Genomic DNA, 19,042 nt, shown 5'->3' with positions numbered 1-19,042 from the left:
TTGTAAGCGCTCAGAAACAATCATGTGGTTAGTCACAGACACTGCAACAAGGATTGAAATCAAATTGGGAAACCAGATCTGCATAGCAAAAAGTGGCCAATTACTAGGTAATAACTACAATATTCTAAAGCACAATATAGTGATATATTCTTCATATATGCATATTCCAAACACTATTACATATAAATAGTGAATGTGCTCCTGCTAATCATATAAAAATACTAGATAAACAGACTTTACATATAGACTTTACATATAAGTATATTACACCAGTCTTACCTCCAGGTTATCAAGAGAGCGCGTGACACTGAACCTCTTTGATCTTCCAAGTGACCTCCGACCTGAGGAGCGTTGTGGACCTTGAACCATCCCACTCGAATGGACAAACTTTGAACTCTATAAAAAAAAATTAGACAAGTTCTGCTTAACCACAAAACCACAACATGTTTAAGATTATGTAAGTATTCTAATAACTGGGACGGCCTCCTCTAGAATTCAGTTCTGGAGGCCATATCTCCAGAAAGATATAAATACATTAGAGGCTGTACAAAGAAGGGCAACTAAAATGGTGCAAGGCCTAAAGCGGAAAAATTACTTCACAGAAAGGGTAGTGGATAAGTGGAATAGCCTCCCATCAGAGGTGGTAGAGGCTAATACAGTAGAGCAATATAAACATGCTTAGGATAGATATAAGGACATTGTTAAAAAACTAAGATTCAAGGCATGGCGCCTTCACAGTACTACTAATGGGGGGTGGAGGGAGTTCCATTTTAACATTATTATTTATACACATTTTCCAATTACAAGTAATATAAAAAAAGAAAAAAAAAAAATCAGTTGATGAAATTCCACCCAAAATTTTCTTTCGTTGGGTATGCGCCGTACTAAATATGTTGAAGGCATCACTGATGCCTCTAACATCCTCATAGGTTCTCCTCTATATTCCTACCACGTAACTGGTTTTAAACAGGCCAAGGGGTATCGCCAAATGCCAGACTTGAGGAAAACCGGTTGAGATGTAGGAATGTGGCTGGATCACATAGAAATAATTTATTGTAGAAATTTATTTCAATTAGTGGTGCAGACGTCAATTTCCATCATTGCAAATGTACTTTTTTCTTTATATATTGGTATGTATTTATATGGAAATGCATTGATTTCAGAGACAGTATGACATGTTTGGGTTTTGTAACTTTTCTATAGGATGTCCCAAGTAAGCATCTAAGTGGAGGGGATGTGTTTTTCCAACTGTCTGCAGACAGGTAATCTCATATTAATTAGACTTTTTCATCACTAAATGACCAACGTGTCTGTGAGCCTGAAAGCACATGGTGGGGGGGGGGGGGGTAATTAGACTGGCTGGTAGACTATTGGTGTGTGCAAGAACCAGGATGCAAGTGATCACAGATTAATGTGAATTTTGGTAGTTAAATTGTGAGATTACAGAAAATGTTATATCCTGGTGGATATAATAATATAATATAAAACCTCAGACGCTGTGGGCCGCTAGCAGCAATGTAAAAGGGTATTAAACTCCTCCAGGCTGAGTTATGTGCAGGCTGCAGGAAGCTCCTGGATTGGTGAGAGGGCCAGGAGGCTTGATTACCTCCTGCCAGGGTATCTGTGTAAATCTGAGTGTTTGACCATGTAATGTAGTATTATTCCAACTGTACCTATCTGGATACCACTAGTAGCTTAAACTAGTGAATGTAACTGTCCTGAGATAATAAACATCAACTGCTTAAGGAACAGCTTTGACGCCTACTTACCTGCTGTAATTCCTGTGACCTACAGATTAGACCAATCTAATCTGTTATCCAGCTGTTCTGAGGTTGGGACCCAGCATTCCAGTACCAACGCTCTGCCCGCTACCTGCAGCTCTGGCCAGTGTGATAGGCCAGAGGGAACCATACACAGCAACCCTGATCTGAAGGAAGAGGTCAGGGGTACTAGCAAGGGGGTACACTTGCAGCTAGAGTTACCCAGAAGGGCGCGGTTCTAGGTGCCGCTAAGGAGTCCAGTGAAGGCAGCAGCATAAGCCCCTCCTTCTGCAGTTAGATGGCAGATTTGGGATAAAGAAAAGGGGACGGTGGCAGGGCAAGCCCATCCGGTCCCCAAGACAACAGACAGGGTGGCGTAGGCGGTCCAACCTGTCACAAGGACTATAGAGCAGAGTAACCTGAACTAGCAGAAGTAAGTTAATCTACACATATATACATTTTTTATTTATTTATTATTTTACACTCACTAAACTCAAACCCATCACTGAATTTTAGGCTTTGGGTGGCATTATCATTAAAGTAAATATAATGATGGTGAAAATAAGAGTGACATTTTATTTATTTTGTTTTATTTAAATGGATGGATGGAGATAGATAGATATAGATTATATATATATATATATATATATATATACATATATATATATATATATATATATATATATATATCTGTACTGATATTAACAAACAGAATATGCTGCATGTCTAACAGTCAGTGGACCCCAATATACAGTTTGCACACCTCTGTCCTATGTCAGACTATAAATCAAGGCACTGCTCCATTAGAGAGACTTCTTATGACTTCATATGACCAATGCTTTCCCTTAACACTGAGCATAATTCACAAAAAAGCCATTTCATCATCATCATCATCATCATCATCATCTATTTATATAGCACTACTAACTCTGCAGTGCTGTGCAGAGAGAGAACTCACTCACATCAGTCCCTGCCCCATTGGAGCATTTGACTTCAGTAGCCAAAACGTTGCAAACTGGTATTAATCCACAATGAGCCTGGCCCTTCTCCAGACCCAAGCACTGAACTGCAGATAATGGGGATTATGACCATTAGAGAACACATTAAATGTTAGCAGCTGCTGCTACTTCAGATTTCCGTGTAGCTCCAGGTCCAAAAAAATCTCAATCCCTTGTTTCTAGCCGTCGTAAACTAATAGCCTATAATTGCACAGACAGTATATAAATATGTCTGTCACACACAGCCACCACACCTGCACGAAATATCTACTCGCCCAGCTCTTGCGGCAAACACTTTGGCAAGTTCTGTGCAGCAGGGTAGTTCTGGATATTAACATCCACTAAACTTAATAGCATTACAGGCTCAGATATTTTCCATAACAGAAAAGTAGCATTGCACCGAGAGCCAAATCGTCTTATACAAAGATACAGGGGCTCTACTGTGTGATATATGTTTGCAGTCTGACCCATACTGCTGCCAAAGAATGTGAGTATGTGTAGTAATCCCTTAACTAAACACTGGGGCAGAAGAAGAATGAATAAGCTGTCAATCCTGGTTAGGTTTCCCATAATGCTCGGCATCACTTGACACAAAGCATTGTGGGACACACAGTGGAGGTAGGTCCATTTTGTGGCCTAAACCATTATCAATAAGAACGTGGCCTACCAATTCACTAAGAACGTGTGACATTATCGAGTGTCTTATCCGTCTCCATGATTTCAATGAAACCTGTTTGAATCGATAGGTTTGACTCATCCCACAAAATGGCTGCCTCTGCACTGTGTAAGTGCCAAGTCCATTTAATAGGAGTATTACAAATACTGATATGTACACTTTGCCTGCCAGAATGAGAGCACTTTTTTCTTCTTAATGTGATATTCATGGTTAAATAAGGAAATCACATAGGGGGAAATCAATAAGCTGCAAAGTGTCTCCAGAACATCCATTAGACACATCACGGAGGAGATTTGACAGAAATTTCCGTTCATTTTTCAAAAATGAGTGGAGATTTGTACCGTAACTGGCAGCAATGTGCACGGCGTGATGTCCGCGCGCCGCGTTGCAGACGACTGAATTCCCCTCATAGACTTTAAAATGGTTTCCAGGGACATTTTGCTGCTGAGCCGCTGCATCTAATCACATCTAGCAGGATACTGTGTCGATGGAACCTGGGCATACCTCCAACATTTATATATTCAGACTGCGAGGCCCCTCCTCCTCCCTTACCTGCAATGTCTGCTCAGGGAGACATTATCCAGAGCCGATATTGCTAAGATTACTAATAAGGTATCATGAAGTGGGCAGGTCCTTTTAAATCCATCTCTAGTGAACTGTCAGATGTAAACATCGCACTGGATGTTGTATGATAAAATAAGATTAAACACTAAATATATAACAATGTTTTTAGATTTATGGACCATTTTAGAAATATTAATTTATGAATTAGATGCACACGGAGTCCCCTAGAGTACAGCAGTATGGAACTGTTCTGTTCACCTTCATTAAAGAGGATTCCTGGGTGGACTGGATGAATCTTTGCACACTGTGACCCCCTACTCAGCCCCCTATACATAGAGGTAGGTCAGATAGGGAGCGGATTGTCTAAAATGGAAAGTCAGGTTCATGCATATAACCAAGCTGCTCACAGTCCGATGCTTTGTACAATATCCTGCCTGTATTTCTCTCTACTGGCTCCTAAAGAGTTAAAGAGTTCTCAGGTGACCTGAAGATTCCGATCCTCCACCGATCCCGCTCACTGTGCGAGTAACCAGTAACATATTGAAGTAACTGGGGCCCTGCTCTTTACTATCTTTACCATCTGTTGCGCGGACCTCACGTTACAACAGCCTGAAACCTGTCGCTGAATCCACTGGGGAACCAGACGGGCGACTGCAACACCTGAAGCCACTTCTGAGACGAGTAGGGGGCTTTATTGAGTTTGTCAGGGCTCAGTACAGAAAGGATTTCTTAATCAGGTTAAAACAAACTGAGAGGATCTTGGTGATTGTTATTCTTTCACTGTTTGTGTTTCATAATTTAAAGAAGAAGTTACACATAACGTGAACTAAGAATAATGCAGTGGGTTCTGTAAAATAGCTACATGTCAGGTTATGAGGGTTAAGTACGACAGAAACAGAACCCTGTATACATACATTAGTTCACAGAGCTCGCTAATGGGAGCATAAGCCTGTCTGAGCACTTAATGAGGAGAAAATAGACTGACCCTTGAGCCCCAGAAACTCTGGCCACATGTCCAGGCATTATGTACGGTGTAGGAATTATGTACACAGACTCAGTCAGACGTAATTACTAAATAATGTTTCCTGCATGAAGCAATTGTCCCAACTTTGGTCAGTCGCTGTGCTAGAACTTATATCATTAGAACCAGAACCATTTGTGTCGCAGCTTCTAGATAAGTCTATTTCCACTGGCGTTTTCACACTGGACAATGCAGCCTACACATTCATTAGGAACCAGTGGCATCACAGAGACTCCTCGTGACCAATTTTCATGCGGCACTGGTTCCTATCAAAAGAATAAGCTGCGTTATCAACAATATAGATACTGGGCCTGATTCAGAGCGTAAGCGCAACTTGCTATTGAAAAAGTTGCAAGCAAGTGTATACATATATATGTATTATCTATGTATTAGAACTGTAGATGTGTGCGGGTCTGAATGAGTACAAAAAAATGTTCATCAAATTCTAAATCTATGACTAAAGTGTCAATGAGCATCTGCAAACAACCACTATATTTGGAAAAGTCTCCCCAATGATACCGGATACCCATATACTGGAGGAGGGACCACTTTAATTGTACATTCTAAACTTGTAACGAATGAAGCTTATATACAAAGACGTTACAATTTAAGACACTCACCTTTCTATTCTCTCTGGACTTCTTAGAAGTGTTTCCAGCTCCAAATAGGTTGTGTATGTCAAATGTTTTCTTGGACCAGTCATCTTTGCGAGCAGGAGGTTGTACAAAGGTTCCCTCAACTCTGTATCTGTCTGCCGGGATCTTGCTCATAGGTGGAGGTAAAGTTCCACAATTAACACTGGACCACCCATCGGTGGAATCGGCATAGGACTCCTGATCACTAACATTCCCCTGTTGCCAATCACGTATCACATGAACTGGCAACCATTTCTTTTGACCCCCTACATCCAGAGGGCTGGGTTTCTTTGATGGAGGCGGAGGCCCTCTGGTTGGGATAACCGGGACCTCAATGCGAGCAGATGGACCTAAATGCTTCTTGAAGTTCTGTGGTTTATCAGCTAGTGCTCCATGTGTTGGAAAATGTCCATCATCCTCATTACAATAACCATTCCATTGTAGAGCAGGTTGGTTCTGTCCTCTTCCTCCTGGATTCTCCCAAATGCCATGAGGGACATGTTTGTTTGGAGCGCATCCTAAATCAACCACCAACACCCTGTTAGTTTTTTCTTCCTGGTTAAAGTTCCCAATTCCACTATCGCTGTTACTGCTGGTGCTGTTGTTCTGATGGGCATCTGCATCATTGTCCAGAAAAGCTCTCGCCCTCATTCCTTCTATGAGCTCACCCATGTCTCTGTAGAGTACAGAGATAAACTGCAGAACTGGTAAAGAAGAAGGTGGGAACTCCAAACAACCATTAGTGTCCGGATCTGGGGTACATTCAAATCCAAATCTCCTGGCGATGCCTTGATGGATTTTATGGTGGAACAATTCCGGGTCCACCATAAAGACATGACAGGAGGTCCTCAAAATCCCTTCTTCGTCCGGTGACAAGCTTTGGTCATCACTACTTTGCATAGTTACGAGTCCAAAAAAACGTCTATCATCGGGACACACCGCACTAAATGCCAGTTTTTCTGCCGGGTACACAGCTATAATACCCGCTTTATCGGTACAAAGCTGGATGTTGTCATGCATTATTTTCATCAGTACAAGCGAATGGATTTTTTGTTCCGCTCTCAGCCGTCTCATACATCCACGAATGGCCTGTAGGCTGTCATATTCAAGGTTAGAGCTTGTAGAGGGAAGCTCTATTGAGCCAAGGTACCCAACTATCATGCCAACATTTAAGATGCTTGCATCCAATTCGAAGTCTTCCAGGTTCTGCAGGCCGTTGGTGAATACGGAGTCACTGTTTATCATCTTTGATATTTCATCTCTTGAAAGTGAGTCTATTTTGTGATTTGATTTGTCCCTTCTCATCTCATAGTGCGAAGCAGACATTGACCTTGATCGTTGTTTTGCTGCGTGGTTGTCAGCCTTTCCTCCACCTACTGGATTCTCAAAGATCATGTTGAATATCCCACCAGACTGCATCTCTTCGACCACCCTCACTGCTCGATTGATGCCCAGAGCTTTTGAATCGGGCCTTGGCTTCAAGCAAGTCTTGCCTTCATAGAAAGCAATTTCCTCATCACTGGAACACGAGTCCAAGCGACCAGCTCCTTCAGCAATGACCATGTGAAGGACACCGGAACATTTTCCGATCAGCTTGATCACGTCTTCGTGAGATGCCTTTTTGACATTAATTTCGTTCACGGCACATATCTGATCTCCGGGTTTGAGCCCTACAAACTCGGCAGGGCTTTCCTTAATAACACTACTTATGACACAAGGAGATTGTCCAGAGAGAGTAAAGCCATACCCTGCTCTTCCCCTCGCCACCTCCACGCACCTCAGTCGCTGGGACATATGCATTTTAATCCGACTCTTGGCGGGATCGAACGACCTATGCATTTCATTTACATATGAAAAGAAGGAATCTTGCCGACAAAAATACTCAATTTCTCGACTGGTACGTCACAGGCTCCTGAAAAACACAAATACAAAACACATTAAACATCTGTCTCCCATTGAATTCATTTTCGTGCCAATAAACAGTCAGTTCAGCCGGGCAAAAATGTTAAACAATATTTTGTTGCTTTGAGAGCACGGCATTAACGTTAAGGGTGAAAAATACATGACAATTTTAAAACATGCTAATGCATTAATTAAACAGCCATTGTGTTCCTTATAAAGTTATTCTGTAACAAATTAGTTGGTGTACTTTTCTCAAATACTAATATGCTGGCAGGAGCCAAGGGTATTTGATTGGATAAAATAAAATGTGCACATTTCATCAAAATATTTATGAGCTCGCCTAGGTCATCCACAGCCTAGGGGCACATTATTTAGTGATCCATTAACCGAAACACGAAATTCTTAATTCATAGTCAAATAAAAAAATTGTAGGAGGTTAGTACTGTTGACATAAAGTTGCGGCTTTTGCGTCCATACAAAAAAATGCATCCATACGCTTTCGTTTCTGCAGCTCTATTTTGATTCGCATATAGCTCTAAATATAACATATATATATATATAATATAACTTAAAATATAAAATATAGATACATCTGGTGTAAATAAGCAGCAGTTACCACCAGCTTGGAGACTTGCACCCACCTAGGGGAAGTACAAATATATACGTCTCCTAAATCTATCTTAAAGATAAGTGCGAGTCAAAATAGGATGCATCTTTAAGGGGAGTGGATGACTTGCGTCTCAGATTACTGTACTGAACCGTACGTGTGAACCGCCACTGACTTGCCTCTCCATCTATACGGGTACAAGTATAATATACGCTTGACTCAAAATACAGGAACAAGTTGTGCGTATACAAAGTCGATCATCAAAACTAAAAATAGTTGTAGGAAAAGGAAAAATAATACAAATGCAGACACCCCTCTTTATGCCAGTAACAGAAAGCAATGAGATGACATGCATTATAATCATACTTGCCAACTCTCCCGGGATATCCGGGAGACTCCCGAAATCTGGGTCAGTCTCCCGGGAGAGAGGGCAATTCTACTGATTCCCGGGCGACGGTGGAAATTGAATGGGGGAGGCGGGGCTTATCGGCGTCACGGATGTGTCATTGTGGCCCCGCCCCCTTGTTTTATTGGACGGGAAAAGCGGTGACAGCTTTGGGGGCGGGGCTAACAGCGCTCTTCGAGCCGCACACCCACACGCCCACCTGACCCCCGGACCTCCTGGAACTTAACCTGCCAATGTTGGCAACTATGATTATAATTAGCCGTTATTTTTGTCATATTATTTTGTTTTACACACTGGAGTGGCCACTACTGAGTTTTAACTATATATCTCTCTTCAGAACTTTTCAAAGCTCACCACAACTGAAAGGCAACACCATCTATTCTAAAAAAAACCTTCAGATTCATTGAAGACCTTCAGTAAAAGTCAGCAGCATGTCTCTTACCAGAGCCCTTCAAACTCCCAGGACCAACACAATGTTCTGTTTTTTTAAACATGGACCACCAATGGTCAAATACAGCCAGAAAATCTGATTGGATTGTTTGCAACAGTCTAGGATATGAACCCCCTGTGCTACCAGCAACTGGCGTTGGCTAGTTATAAGCTGTGGAGTCTAACTGGAGTAATTGGCTTTGCTTCAAGGAACCCACACGTTGCGGATCCCGGAAATAGCTTCACCAGCCAGCAGGTGACAATATAGAGGAATTTGACAGATATCATGCTCAATGCACAGGTTCAGAAACTTAAATTAAGACTCGGTCAGTGTCACGTGCCTGTGATCAGAGTAAGGAACAAGGCGGGGGCAGTATCTGAACCTATGGTAGACAATGCTTAAACACAAGTGTCATTACAGTAAAGCATAAAAAAAAGTAATAACTTTACACCTGGACAAAACCATGTTGCATTGGAGGGGAGGTAAATTTAAAATGTGGGAGCAGATTTATAGTTGGGGTAGGACATGTCCTAGATCTAGATCTTTAAAATTTCAGGGTAAAAATCATCACCACCATTTATTTATATAGCGCCACTGATTCCGCAGCGCTGTACAGAGAACTCACTCACATCAGTCCCTGCCGCATTGGAGCGAGAGAGAGAGACTAGGGTCAATTTTTGATAGCAGTGTGTTTCTGGAGTGTGGGAGGAAACCGGAGCACCCGGAGGAAACCCACGCAAACACAGGGAGAACATACAAACTCCACACAGATAAGGCCATGGTTCGGAATTGAACTCATGACCCCAGTGCTGTGAGGCAGAAGTGCTAACCACTAAGCCACCATGCTGCCCCAATAAGCTATCAAGTATTTGTGCGCTACATGAAAAAACAGCCAGTATTTATCTTATGTGCAAAATAATAAACTAATTTGCACCCATTGCATTGTAACATGGTTTGTCCTGGAGAATATTTACTCCTTTTTTTGCCTTGCTCTTCTTAATGATTCAGGCCCAAGGGGGTGCACCTATTTCTCAGGCATCAGTGAATAGTCTGATTGGGTTTAAATGGAGAGCATCTGACTTCACAAGCACGCACCTGAACATGCGCTCACCAGTCACTGGGAGTACCCAAGAGTCTTTATATGGGCTCAACTATTTAAACCACTACAATCCCTGTTCTGATAATATCTCTGGATGACGTTAACACGAAAAAAAATTTTTTATTGAGTAAACAAATAATTTCCTTAGCGCATGATCTATTTGAAACGATTGGGGGATGTTATATTATTTTCTGGGTAGATATAGTATTACTTATAAATTATATCTACCATATATGTTTTATATACCATAGTTTTTTTTATTTTGTTTTTTAAAGCTTTTATATATATTTATTTTTTTTATTTTTCCTTTTGTTATAGCAGTGCAACTGTAAGCTCAAGGTGATAACTAGCCCTCGTTGCTATGGATAGTTTAGTTTTATAATATTGTTAAATCGCAGCAATAAGTATTTTTTTTATCACCGTGATAAGCAGCAATAAAAAATTGCCGTGCAGTGCATGTTTGACAAATAGGCTCCTGAAATTAGGTTTACGAGAAGAAGATACGCTTGAGAAAATATAAAAGACATAGCCAAAGATGTATAAAGTTAATGGTAACATATCAAAAAGACTCAAGGAGCAGCTATCTCTGCCTAGTAAAATATTATTTTACCATACAAGGCCTGAAACCACAACAATATTCAGTACACATAGTATTCATCAATAGCATAAAGTATACAGTATATTAACAATACAAAAAGATCGTATGATCACTGCACTAAATGTCACTAAAAAGCTGAAATATAAGGTTCACACAGAGGTAATCACTTACAAAAGACTTAAGAAGTAAGACTTGGACATTGTAACCCCCAAGGGACTAATTGATAGATTAAAGTTAAATAGAATTCTGTAGCAGACAGTCCTGGAATGATGGGATGGTTAAGGTTCTGATTGGAATGTGTTCTCCTATTAAATGTACTATTCTAGTCTCTATGCCTAAAAGAGACAAGTACAAGGTACTTTTACCATTTCACAAAAAAAAAACAAGAAAAACTTTCTCCCAGTTTTCTGAACGTATAGACAACACGCAGCTCCTGTGGAACTACAAGTCCCAGCATTTTCAAATTTATAATGGTACAGCCCTTACAGACACTCAAAGCCTGCAGTAAAAGAAAATGAGGAATAAGGCTCTATGGGGGAATTCAATTTGCCGCGTTACTTTCCTGTGCACTATTACCGTTATTACGGTAACAGTGCGCTTAAATACCATTATTACGGTAATTCCAATGCCGGCTTTTTGCTCACAGCTCAGAAAGTCGGGTTAAATTAACTGTAATAACAGTAGCAGGATTAACGCTGCGTAATCTGGGGGGAATTGAATCCCCCCTATGCATTTATACAGATCACATAACTCCAAGGCGGCTCGTCACTCCATTTCTAAATGTCTTTTTTCCTGCAACAATGATCCTCATTCTTGGCAAACAGAAATACAAATATAATGTAAGCAATATTGAGCCAGGCTTTCTACACTCTTTGTTTCGGTATGTAATGTCTATGTATTCTGTACAGTGCTTTGAGAATGATGGCACTTAATAATAATAATAATAATAATAATAATAATAATAATAATAATATTATTATTATTAATAATAATAATAATAATAATAATAAAAGGAAAAAAGTAATGTATCAGAGTTAAAAGTGAATGAAGGGGTTTGGAGGGGAGGACAGTACAGGGCAGCCTAGCGCTTTAAAATTGCCAGGCACAACCCCAGTGGCCACGTCCTCTGCTTGAAGAGATCAATGTTGAGAGGTATGTGAATGAGACCATGGGGTATATTTACTAAACTGCGGGTTTGAAAAAGTGGAGATGTTGCCAATAGCAACCAATCAGATTCTAGCTGTCATTTTGTAGGATGTACTGAATAAATGATAACTACAATATGATTGGTTGCTATAGGCAACATCTGCACTTTTTCAAACCCGCAGGTTAGTAAATATACCACTAAGTGACACCACCAGTAAACATACAGTTATATCTAAATATCGGTAGCATTGTGCTTAGCATTGCCGAATCACAGCGCTGGGGTTCGCTTCCACCCAGGGCGGTGTTTATATGTTCTCCTTGTGTTTGCCTGGGTTTCCTCCAAAAATCCCAAAAAACATACTGGTAGGATAATTGACATCTGAAAAAAATTGAGGCTGTAAGCTTCAATGGGGCAGGGACTATACAGCAAACCATTATATGATCGGCGCTATATAAATAAAATAAGTATAAATTCACAGAAATATAGATTAGTCAGTAGTGGGGCGGGAGGAGATGCAGGTCGATTCAGTAAGGGGATAACGCCAATAGAATGCATAATCAACCTTCTAATTATACAAATATTCTTTACAGGGTTCCAAGTTTTGTTTTGTCAAAAGTGAGAAAAAAGCACCACGCACTCCGCCCACTTGTGTCGCATGACTTATTTTGACCGTATTCCATGATGAAATGAATAAGTGAATCCAATAAGCCACATATAAGCGACTTCTTTCTATAGTATCCTTTATTTGTGTATTGCACCAATATTATTTCTAGAAGGTTACAATGGATCACACGCCTGTGATAATGGATAATAAAAATAAAGTGGTAGGTACAGTATAAACTAGAGAGCAGGGTACATGATAAGGCAAAGCCTGCGGATGTCACTTCTTCCTGTCACTTTCCATGCTACGGTCTTTGAAATAAGATTCTGAGTAAATGAATAATGAGCTCGGCTCGCCTTTCACTTCCAGTCAAGTGACCCGTACAGGTAAAAGGGCAGAGTACAGCACCATTTAAATAAAGGCGCCAACTCACTATCAGCCGTCTGTTCCTCCTCCAGGAGACTGTAAAACTGAAGGTCATGAGACACACAAAACAAAACTATTTCTATTAAATGTGCCCAGCCAGTGTGTCACATTACTGTGTGAACATTTATTTTTACACCTGCAAGTTACAATAACATCAAAGGATGTTATGCAGGAAAATAAACACGCAGCTTATATTGTAGAAAGTGCCATTTATTCCGTGTTTATAAAGGTGAGGTGACAACTTTACAACATCATTAACTTAAGAATAGTCTTGCTGCCTTCTGAGGAAAAGCAATAAGGCAAATACCACGCCTCTCTAAAAGTAAATATACGTCTTCCTGATCCATGCAGGGGAGAACAGGGCTCAAAATAATCAGGTTACTAATAAATAGGTAAGACCGGCGTTAGGAATCAGCAGGAATAGAATAAAGTGTTCACAAGAACTATTAAGTAATAATCAGTAATGCTTGTCCTTAAGCTGCGGATATTACATGGTATGTTCTCCCATATCAAACACCAAGCTCTATAATAATCTGATCTAATCATTATGAGGCTAGACCATGAACACATGTGTATGCGGACATCCTAAAGGGAGGGATTTAATGGTCTGCGATGTTCAGGTGTGCAACTACGGGGTGCTAGGAAAAATCTGATATAGATAGCTAGATAGATAGATATATAGATAGATATAAAATTGCATGTAAGTTGCATAGCAATGCTGTAGAGCTTACAGCTTACATTTTATGAAAGCACAATTTTGCTGATAGTCTGATGTAGAAATACAACGATTGCAGTGTTGGCTAACTTGTGACACTCCAGGTGTTGCAAAACTACAAGTCCCAGCATGCTTTGCCAATATATAGCAGCTTATTGCATACTGGGACTTGTAGTTTCACAACACCTGGAGTGTCACAGGTTAGCCCACACTGAACTAGTGTATACATTGACTGTATCCTGTTGCACCTAGGGAAGCTGAGTGCCATCAGTTTGACCCTGGCTTGCAAAACCACCACCAATGTAGCCCAATCCTAAGAAGAGATGCTGCCTTTTCCCGATTAATGAGAATAACCTGTCCGGCAGTGACTATAATGAGGGTTGGAGGACATTCCAGTCCGATCTAAGCCGTCTGTGAACACTTGTATTTCCTGCTCTATAAGGAAGACACAGGTGTACAATCATATTCTTAGGAGATGGACAAGGCCCTCTGCCCTATATGTGAGCAACACTAATCTCAGGAGAAAGCCGCTCTCGGTGTGATGTGCTGGAATAGCTGAAAGGCACAGCAGGAGGGAAGGCTAAAATGACAAAATTACAGTACAGAAGCTCAGCTAAAGGCTTTCAGCACAAGAAAAGATTGTCCAAGTAGCTGGAAAGAAAGTTGATCATTGCAGTAGCAGTGGCCTACAAATCGTTCCACGACCAGACTAGTAATTCCTGTAGTGGAACTAGAAGTTCAGGTATCGATAGCCACACACAGAGTGGTACCTTCAGCTAATAGTGTCTGAATTGTTTCTGTACTCTTTTCACTACTAAACATCTGCCTTTTGTTTATCTTTCTCTTTATTGGAAGATTTACCTTTTATTAAGACAAAAAGCACAATACATAAATAAATTATCAAAAAAATAAAATATACACATATATATATATATATTATTCGCATGGGTGACCCTTTAACTTTTGAAAATGACTCTTACCCTTAATCTCAGTAATAAGTTAAAACAATACATTTAAACACAGAAACATACACCTGTGTGTGGTTACATATCAGCAGGCATGTTACACACGTGTTACCAGCTATAACATATAAATCTGCCAATAAAGCAGCAAGGAGCTAGAGGCCGCAGGTGAAGGCTCCCGGGGCCCTCTGTTGACAATCACTGGTGTACGACATTCAGACGTAAGCTACGAAAATATCTTTTGCTTTCATCTGTTGCATTCCGCTAGTGCCAGAACACTAAGGGGTAGATTTACTAAAGCTTCTAAAAAGGACAAGTGGAGGTGTTGCCAGTAGCAACCAGTCACATTCTAGTTATCATTTATATAGTACATTCTAGATAAACGATAGCTAGAATCTGATTGGTTGCATTGGACAACACCTCCACCTTTTCTTTTTAGAATCTTTAGTAAACTAAATTCTGTACCAGGTGAACACGGTAAGTACCAAAACTCCTATAACTTAAGACAGGATAACCCGCAGGAAAACCTACATCTCAACATCCAAACCACCAATAGGAGCACTCAACATCACATTGTTACTCTGAAACCATAAGGTTCTAAAAGACAAAAAAAATATTATATTCCAATGTCTAAGAGAAAATAAACTCTTTATACATCAGGGTGTCTTAAATCCCTATTGTATGTCAGTGGGATTACATGAAAGTACTTTTTAAAGGTGTTTAACCTCTGTTCAGGATATGGATAATTAGCAGGGAGGCTAGGACTTCCATGTCGAATATGTTAATTTAATATAACACCAAGCCAGCAAGCAACAGGTCTTCTTAATGATTTCACAGAGTGCCGTTTTCATTAAACAGAGGATGTGATGACAGCTTGTTAGTAGAAATCAGCAGCACCACAATTGTTACATGTCAATCTACAGGCAGAGTGTTTGTTCCACTGTAACTGTAATACACAATCAACAACTTGCTGTATTCCCAGGGAGGTCTGACAAATGCCTCCTATTCACATCGTGTCTCTCAGCAACTAAGAGTTACTTTTTTTTTTTCTTACTTTCAATTCTTTTCACACTAAAAAGGGGGATTAAACAGCCATTTATAAGCTTATGGCATGCTGTCCTAGAAGAGAACAATCACAGGACAGCCAGTAGCCATCCAAGTGTCCTTGGACTGGTGGTTTGCCAAACCAGTTTGCTGCCTGAACCTGCAAATTTAAACTGTGCTCCTTGTACCCCAATACTCATAAACTTCTCTATTCATGTAAAAGCAAAATATTGTTACTTTCAATATATACCAACAAGGTAAAAACAGCCAATTTTGGATTTTGCAGCAAGAAAATGGATTTCTTCTTAAAATTATACCTTACATTTTGCTGCCCACATTCCTGCTTGAGGTACAACTAGCACTTGCGGAGCGTTTTATATTAAAGCTTCATACCAATGATTACCATAGAACGGTAGACAATGATGGCTGTTGATGATAGTCATTATAGCTTCATGTAATATAACTGTTCAGAACCATCTAATGGCTGATTTGTCAGCTCACACGTTTGCGCCCACACAGCTGAGTAAATTCATGGGCGAAGAGACAAATTAAAAACAAATTAAGTTGAGTGCGCTGAAATAAGGTTATCCTTAAAGTCTGCACCGTTATGGGTCACGGAGCACAACTTGGTAGGCAAGGTGTGGCTATCCAGCAGTAGAACTACAGGCCCCAGCAAGCTTGTTTATATATTCACAGCAGCATAACATCATTGTTCCCATGTAGAGGCGTTCCCACAGACATATTTTGTTAAATAAAGTCTGTAGTCTTGATTCATGTACGTCACTTGCGAAGGAACAGAAATCAGTCTTATTATTTTACATTAGAGTTAATTTAGGACAAATTTTGCTTTGTAAATTAAAAGCTTTTAAAGTCACCATGCTACATCGGTCTACAGTTACATAATCATGTTAGTGACAACAGCTTATATCCCTTTTCCCATTAATTATTTTAATACGTGTGCATTCTACACAGACAACCTGTGGCTCTCCAGCAGTAGTGGAACTACAAGTCTGAGCATGCCCTTTCAGCCAGTGGTATTAGTCTGTTTGTATTGTTGTTTTGGGTTCCCAGGTATTTTCTTATCAACTTCTTTGATAAAAGTTTATCCACTGGACAAATCAGACCAGCGTTCGTGATTGGCATAATGTATAATGATTACTTACTGAGGCATGACCGCCTATTGTATTTAAGCAGGTAACCTATTTGCATTGAAACGGTTCATACGCTATAACTCCAAGACATCAATGTTATCGCACTGGTATCTGTAATTTCACAACAGGTAAATTTTTAAATGCAACTTATTCGTAATGGAGGCCAAAGTTTGAGTCTATTGTTGGCTGACAATCACAAGACATAAATGTGGCAATTAGCAAATCTATTTTAACATTCATGTGACTTATTTAAACTGTACTGTTAATAACCACATTAGCTTTTAGTTATAATAGACATGTAGTAACAGAATCCCTATTATAGCCATAGGAGACATTCTAAAATTTTTGGGGTGCTTAAGTACCCCCTTTACCCGTATGACTGAAAAATGCCATGCATATTATGTACATATACATATTATATTATGCATATACATATGCATGTTATTGGCAGCACAAATATTATGGAGGGTGCACAAGCACCCACATAGCTGCCGCCTGTTATAGCCTATAATAGCGCCATTACAAATCAAGGTTCTATAAACTGTACCAGCTTGATAAAACCACTCCACGGCTCGTTACCCCCTTATCTGCAGGGTGGTACAAAGTATTCTATTATCATTTATCTACCTAGCAGCTTCTGACATATTCTGTAAAGCTATGAAAGAGAAGATCCATATTAAATAAACCTAATATATGGTAAATATGTAAGTTCTGAGTGACATGATTACCTCTAACTACCTAATAAGATTGTAAGCTCCTCAGGACAGAGACCCCAAACAATCTTGTATGTACTTTTCGGTAAGATGGTGAATAGAAGCATACCTACATACAAATGCATTACCCAACATCAGACAAAAAGCAATAAAATAAATATATATATATATATATTATAAATAAACTATAGCACCCTATGCTTAAGTTTCTCACAAGTCACAGATGCAGAATACCAGATACAGATGTGAGTACAGAATCCCAAGTTATGAAGGAGCCCATGCAGTAAGTCCATGCTCCCATCTGAGGTAGGTACAGAGTACTGTGTACTTACAGCAGCAGCAGGTCTAGCTGTGGTGCAGAGAGCAGGCTGTGGGCCAGGCCCCAGGACATCCAGTACATGCAGCCCAGGGGGCTCAGGCACACAATAGATCCCAGTTACCTCCCTCCTTCCCAGCGGCCCCGCACTCACCGCCTCCGGTCCCCGCTCTCCCAGCTCGTACACAGGACAATAAATCGCATTTCAAAACTTATCTCCCTCCCTCCCCAACGTTCAACTTTCCTTCCAGCTGACAATAGCCGCGGCCGCCGCCTCCTCCTCCTCCAGCCGGGGCTGCAGCCTATCCCCACCCTGTCCGCCCTGCTCTCCCCTCCCTCCGGTCTCCAAGGGGATGCTTGTGTTGGTATGAATGGAGGACGCTCATTGGGCTGGTGGTTACACCGAGCTTCTGTTTATTGTTGTCCCTGTCAGGTGCATCATCCGATGTGACCCGAAGAGCTTGCAATCTGCTCCAGGTGCATCATCCGATGTGACCCGCAGAGCTTGCAATCTGCTCCAGGGACAACCTTCCACTGCCAGACCTCTTACTTTCTGTGCAGTGATACTTATATGATATAAGTACTAAAGTAGTTGCTTTACCTATAATAACAAACTATAAGTTATATAGTTTGTTATTATAGTTATATAATTTGTTATAATAGGTAAAGCAACTACTTTGGTACTTTGGTTGTAGAAGAACTAACCCATATTTAAAGACAATAATGCACAGACAATGTATATGAATAAATGACCCATATTTAAAGACAACTCTATAGGGCACACATAATAATACATAAAGCACAGTAAGTTCGCTGTGGAGAAGGTCATTGCAAGTGTTGCACAACAATCTGGGTGAAAGAATAGAGCAATAGATAGTCAGAAAGGGTTGTTCTGTCGCACAGAGCTTACACTCTCTAGCTGGACAAGTAACAAAGTTTGGTGGTTGCTGTACTGATAGCAATAGAGTAGTTGGGAAATATTTAACCTCACATACAGGCCAAGCACACATAGATGTGCATATTTCAAGGCTTCTGAAGTTTATAATTAAAACAGAATAATCAAAGTATCAGTACATAGGATATGTACATATATATCTATATATAGCATAGAGTGTAAGCTTGCGAGCAGGGCCTTTCTCACCTCTTTGTCTGTTTTACCCAGTTTGTTTATTAGTTTACTGTGTTTGTCCCCAATTGTAAAGCGTTACGGAATATGTTGGTGCTATATAAATAAATGATGATATATGTATACATATTTCTTTTTATTAATA

The 19,042-nt window shown here is 40.2% G+C and overlaps 1 protein-coding gene across 2 annotated transcripts in view; it reads right to left on the bottom strand.

The window, feature by feature from the left end:
- The window catches only part of RGS12 (regulator of G protein signaling 12), a 145,328-nt gene extending 127,317 nt beyond the window's left edge, over positions 1 to 18,011 (bottom strand). The window contains exons 1-3 of one of the 2 annotated variants that reach the window (XM_075194353.1): positions 17,788 to 18,011; positions 5,640 to 7,566; positions 280 to 396 (exon numbers count right to left, since the gene is read on the bottom strand). In XM_075194353.1, the coding sequence (XP_075050454.1) occupies positions 280 to 396; positions 5,640 to 7,493 (1,971 nt within the window). In that variant the 5' untranslated portion in view covers positions 7,494 to 7,566; positions 17,788 to 18,011. The remainder of the gene's footprint in view (positions 1 to 279; positions 397 to 5,639; positions 7,567 to 17,787) is intronic. The other variant, XM_075194354.1, reaches the window with a different exon arrangement.
- Positions 18,012 to 19,042: the final 1,031 nt, after the last annotated feature.

The sequence above is a fragment of the Mixophyes fleayi genome, chromosome 1, assembly GCF_038048845.1.
Source record: "Mixophyes fleayi isolate aMixFle1 chromosome 1, aMixFle1.hap1, whole genome shotgun sequence".
Taxonomy (NCBI): Eukaryota; Metazoa; Chordata; class Amphibia; order Anura; family Limnodynastidae; genus Mixophyes; species Mixophyes fleayi.
The sequence above is the reverse complement of the archived record's forward strand: the minus strand, read 5'-3'. Positions and strand labels throughout refer to the sequence as shown.